Source organism: Rana temporaria, chromosome 12 (assembly GCF_905171775.1).
Source record: "Rana temporaria chromosome 12, aRanTem1.1, whole genome shotgun sequence".
In the NCBI taxonomy this organism is placed as follows: Eukaryota; Metazoa; Chordata; class Amphibia; order Anura; family Ranidae; genus Rana; species Rana temporaria.
In genome coordinates this window covers 117,023,122-117,029,121 of record NC_053500.1, presented here as the reverse complement: position 1 = coordinate 117,029,121, position 6,000 = coordinate 117,023,122, and the positions used below count along the sequence as shown (strand labels likewise).

At 39.5% G+C, this 6,000-nt stretch overlaps 1 protein-coding gene across 3 annotated transcripts in view; it reads right to left on the bottom strand.

The window, feature by feature from the left end:
- Positions 1–288: 288 nt before the first annotated feature.
- Positions 289–6,000, bottom strand: part of TOX2 (TOX high mobility group box family member 2) — a 183,746-nt gene continuing 178,034 nt past the window's right edge. For all 3 annotated transcript variants that reach the window (XM_040330319.1, XM_040330321.1, XM_040330320.1), the window contains 3 exons: positions 5,097–5,468; positions 4,273–4,403; positions 289–1,269 (listed from right to left, as the gene is read on the bottom strand). In XM_040330319.1, the coding sequence (XP_040186253.1) occupies positions 1,233–1,269; positions 4,273–4,403; positions 5,097–5,468 (540 nt within the window). In that variant the 3' untranslated portion in view covers positions 289–1,232. The remainder of the gene's footprint in view (positions 1,270–4,272; positions 4,404–5,096; positions 5,469–6,000) is intronic.

Sequence of the window (6,000 nt, the reverse complement as noted above, 5' to 3'; positions counted from 1 at the left end):
ATAGAGACTGAGCTTGCAGCAGCTACCCCTGCAAGAATTGTTCAAGCTTGGTGATGTCAAAGGGAGTAATAAAAGCTGTCTCTCACTACAAAGGAAAGACTGGGACATAATCTCGAGGGAGAGCAAAGTTTGGTGATGAATTTTTGTATTGCCTGAGCATACACTGTTATTATTAATTTCTTCTTCTTTTTTTCTATTAGAATGCTGTATAGGGTTGTTTCAATGATTTTTGTTTGTTTGTAATGTCAATAAAATAATAAAAAGACAAAATAATAACTCCAATGTGGCGCCACTTTTTCAAATGTTTTATTAAAAAGAAAAAATCAAATAAGCAATCGTGAAACAAAATTAATATTTTGCCTGCCCGGGACTGGGCAGTACAGATCCAAACATAAAAAAAAAACAGTTTTATTATTAAATCAGAAATCCATTTTGTATTTTCTTTTCTTCCCATAAATAAAATTGTCAACATTTAGAATAAGGTGAAATTATGACTGAAAAAAAAAATAGAATAACTTCATGACTCAGCACAGATAGAAATTATTTTCTTGCTGTAAAAATAAAACATAAGGAAAAAAAACATTTGGCAGTATTTTACACATCCTATGTATAACTAAAAAAATGTGCTACAATTAATATAAAATGCCTTTACTATAAAGTAAGCTACGCCTTTAATTTCTATACACAAAAGAAAATTGTAAAGATGTCTTTAGCACAGTCCTAAACCACATGATAAATCTACTTACAACTATTCAACAAATTACATTTTTCTTTATTTTTTATCACCTTGTATTATCAGATTTTTTTTTGTATATTTGCACAATTTATTTAGGTATTTGTCACTGCCCCCCTTATACAAACCAGTATTTGTTTTGGTGGGGGTGGGGAAATATCAAATATACAATATTCACAAACCTCTTTACATATGCCCAGATGAACTCTGAAAGGGAAGTCCCCCTCTCACAGACTATTCATCTTCATGCTTTCCGTAACAAATAAGGAGGCGGTAAGAGGTGTCCATTTTGATCTCTACAAGTTACGGGGGGTTTGGCTGCTTGCTTCACCAAGTACACGTCTGCAAACAAAGCCGCTTTTCAGAGGCTTAAGAAGAAACAACCACTTAAGTCTGCTTGTCTTGGTGACCATGCCATTCTTGTTCTATATGTCCAGTGCTTTTAGACTCTCTGAAATGTCCATTCCTTCAGCCTTCATTTGCAAGTACGTCTGTGGTTCTAGGTGAGGTAGAGTGGCTTGTCCCCTTGCAGAGAACTGAAATAAACAAGCAAAAATCTTAGAAACCTAAAAAAAAAATACGATTTAAAATGTAGATCACCTGGATAGATATTTGGGGTTTCGACAGATGCTGGAGAATTAAAGCCCAGGAGAAATCGCATACCTTTCAGGCCTTGTACACACGACCGAGAAACTCGACAGAATCCATCAAAAAACTTGGTGGGAGAGCTTTTTTGCTGAGGAAAACGGTGGTGTGTACGTTTTTCATCGAGGAAACCGTCGAGGAACTCTACGAGGAAAAAAGAGAACAAGTTCTCTTTTTCCTCGATGGGAGTCTCAATTTCCTCGTCGGGCTGCTTTTCGACGAGAAACTCGAGCGTGTGTATGCTAAGAAACCCTCGCATGCTCAGAATAAAGTATGAGACGGGAGTAAAAGTAGCATTTGTAATGGAGATAACAAATTTTTCACGCTGTAACAGTCTGAAAAGTGCAAATCGTCTCCGACCAAACTTTTACTTAACACGCAGAAACATGAGATTAGCAAAAGCAGCGCCAAGGGTTGTGCCAGTGGAATCGAACTTCCCCTGCCATTGTATGTGTTGTACGTCACCGCGTTTGAGAACGAGGAGATTTTGTCTTGACAGTGTGTACGCAAAGAAAGCTTGTCGAGTTCCTCGACAAGCCTAACAAGAAACTCGTTGAGGAAAACAATGTGTCTTTTTCGACAAGTCCCAAATTCCTAAATATTAGGATTTCAGAGGGAGTTTCGCTCAGAAATACATTTTTTTTTTACCCTATATGAAAATGCTGCTTTCTGCCCTACTACTCTACAGTTTGCTCATCGCTTTACAATTTAAAGAGAAACAATACACCAACAATTCCAGGTAGGGGGCACGTGCGTGTGCTGCCGGTGACCTGTCCATGCTGTGATTAAACACAGATCCCAGATCCTTCCAAAAAGAGTACCTGTCACTGCCTGTTACTGTCAGAAGGGATGACAGCAAAAAAAGTGATCACAAATGATTTTTTCAAAGTGACAGTGTAAAAATAAATAATATAAATAAAAATAAGATTTTTTTTTAAAGTGCCCCATCCCTCTGTACTTACACAGCTGGGGGGGGGGGGGCTATGTAATATGCAAGGGGGCTGTGTAATATGCATATGAGGCTGTGTAATATGCAGGGGGTGCTGGGCGGCGGGCTGTGTGATGTGCAGGGGGCTGTGTAATATGCAGGGTGGGCTGTGTAATGTAATGTAAAAGGAGTCTAGAGGTACAAGGGCTGTGTAATGTAAAGGGGGCCAGTGGTGCAAGGGCTGTGTAATGTAAAGGGGGCCAGAGGTGCAGGGGCTGTGTAATGTAAAGGGGGCCAGAGGTGTGGGGGCTGTGTAATGTTACCTTATTGATTTTTTAGCAGGTGAATGCGGCCCTCCATGCATTCACATACATTGAATCTGGTCCTTACGTGGAAAAAGGTTGCTGACCCCTTTCCTAGACAGTCACTGGTCTTGTGGAAGGCTGGACATGTGCAGGCAGCAAGTGTGCCTGCTGCAATGCCCTTCAATAAAAATGTGTGGGCACACAGTGGGCAGGAGAAGGGCAGATGGAACAGGAACAGAGGAGGCTAGAGTATTTTTTTTACATTTTAGCAGCACACAGCTAAAACAGCTCATGCAATTAGGCCTTACATTACATTTTGCACTTCATTTTATGTCTCTGCTTTAATACATTTTTTATTTAGAAGTGCAGGTGAGATGGGGTAAAAGGCAAAGCTTATTAAGGAGGAAACAGCAGTTCCCATGTAGGGGTTAAAGCTTAAAACTACCCTTCTTTGCCCATGGCCCAACCTATGCCATCTCCACAGTATATTACCACTGCCATGCCATTCTACAATGTATAATGCCAACTCATGCTGTGGCTCTTCCCTGCAGCTGTCGTGATTGGTCTTGAATTACCAATGCAAAAGCAGAGGTGCTTTATTTAGCAGCCAGTCTGATTTCTTGCTTTTCATGAAAGATGAACTTGATTTATTGCTTTGAACATCCACTTTGCACTAGATTTCATTTCACTTTTCATGAATCAATTCATACACTTTGACCTAAGAAATGTATTGTTTATCTGTAAATAGCAATTAAAATAGCTTCAGTAAAAAGATGCCATCATAAAGGGGCCAGCAGTGGTATGGGGATCAGGGGGTCAACAGGCAAACTTTCCCTGCTACTGGGGCTTGTAAAGAGAATATTCTGTATATTCTTATATTATGATCAGGGTCATTCTTACCATGAGAAAAGGCAAGAATTATTTGTTGTCTCTCGCTTTCTCTCTTCTGCTTATTGACTACAAGGCCTAGTATCGCAGTACTCAGCCTTAAGTACACACGTTATGATTGTTGGCCAACCGAGCATCTGATTTTTGTCAAAAGTGTGTGTGTCAGGATCGTGTCTTGCATACTAACGTTACACAATTGTCGTGCCACAAACACGAACGTAGTGACATACTATGAGGAATTTCAGCTCTTTGGGTCCCTTCTGCTAATTTTGTGTTTGGTGAACATTGATTCTGAGCATACGTGTTTGTACTTCCGACTTTTGTGTGCCAAATTTGTGTACTGACCATACGAAAATCTGACAAAACCGTTGTCCGCTGAAAATTTACTAGCCTATCATCCAACATTTGTTGGCCGAAAACTGGACACCAATTGTCAAAAGGAGCATACTAACGGTAAAATTTTAGGACAACAGTCTTCCAACAGACAATCCCCTGCCAACAATCGAACCACGTGTACGAGGCTTAAGACAACACTTTCACATCTTATGTACATAATAGTAAAATTAAGCATATTTTAAGGCAATAGACCATGAGACATTTGGAGGAGTAACAAACAAGTGAAATTCTAGTGGTCAAGGTGGATATTTGAAAAGTATCAAAAGAAAATAATATGCATTTGGCAACCATTAGGACATAGTGTCCATTAATGCATAGGGTTCCACAAATATTCATTGAGTATTGTTATAGACAAATAGTGAATCTTGAATACTCACTTGCAGTGATTGATACCACACTCTCTACTGGGATATTCATTGTCCCACTCTGTGCTTCCTGGAGGATTGGAGGAGGCTGGGGATCGTGGGCCAACATTGTTTGAAAATTCTGACGGGAGATGTGAGAAGTCCTGGGGACAGTTGCAAAAAAGAGACAATTATGGTCTGTTGCAGAAGACAGTAAGTTCTACAAACTTAAATGAAACAATAGGACAAGTCAACTCATTTGGCCTTACTTCATTGTAGTAGATGTATACATGGAAAACTAGTTACATCAAACAGATATGACAGCTACATGTTTTGGTTTTCTAGAAGATGCTGGAGTTCTCCATAGAGGCAGTAGGTGACTGAACCCATCAGAACTCACCTAGGCCTAAAATTTGGGTCCACTAACTCTGAAATGCGGGCCACATATGTGCAAAACTACACATGTGGCAATGGGCACAGATAAGGATAGTCAATAGAACATTCTTATATTTCTTAAACTAAATTTGGACCACACTTGGCTAGTTTGAAGACCATGCCATAAGAATGGGCCAGTAATGTGGCAAGTGGCCCAGCTTACTGGCAAGAATTAAATGGCAGTTGTTATTTCCAGTTTGCAAAATATAAGCATGTCTCAGTAAAAAAGTTAAAGAAAATAATGGGGACGCAATAGCAGAGGGCCTATACTGTAGGTTCTAAAAGACATGTATTGCATATACATAATATATTAAACACTGTGAATGAAAAAGTGGTTATGTTGCCCATAATACCTAGAAAATTATAATGGAATATGATTGGTTTCTAGTCAAAAGAAATAAGCATAACACATTTAGTCTCACCTGTTGACCTGTGGGAGATGATCTCATTGGTGACTGTAGTCCAATAGAGGAGGGCTGCATATTCATTGACTGATTGAGGAGAGAGCTGGGAGGGTGGCGCATGTGTTGGTGGAGGGGAGGACTAATCTGGAAAGGGGGTGGAGGAGAGGCACTAAGGCTGGGCAACATTGATTTGGCATTGAGGGTTCGGGAAAGGCTGGGGTGAGGGTGGCCACGGTAACTTGGCAATTCAGCAGGGGACAGGAATGAGGCAAGGCCGGGGTAGGGGGAAGAGGACTGTGGGGACATATTATACATGGATTGTTTTGGGAGAATCATTTTGGAGGGCTGGTTGGGTTGAGAGTTCTTGGCTTCTCCTTGGTCAGTGTAGCTCTAAATAAAGAAAAATAAATAAATAAACTCAGACTGTGATTTCACATTGTATGTATATAATCACTGAAATTATTTCAGATTATATTTTTATGTTGAATTTCTATATAATTTATTTTTTTATAAATCTGCACATACACAATGACAGCCTTGTCACTGCAATTGAAGGACAGTTACCCTGTGAATGTGCCAATGGCAATTGTTACCCAGTGGCAGTACCCCTCGAAAGAACCAAATGCTTTGTCACCTCATGGAGGTACCAATAGCATTTGTCACCCTGCAGAAGCTCCAACTTTAATGCTTCTTAGATTAAAAGCAAGATAATATCCCATGTGTGTCCAATTGTGCACAGTGGTTGATGTTAACAAATGCACTAAAGTGCAAAATCCAAAAATGTACACCAAAATAGGTATTTTCCAGTTAAAAACATTAATGTCCACAAATGAATTACAAGTATAAGATAATTTATATAATCTGCGATCGTGTCCCAAATATGCATATACAGTATATCTTTATAATGTGTGTGTTTTAAGAA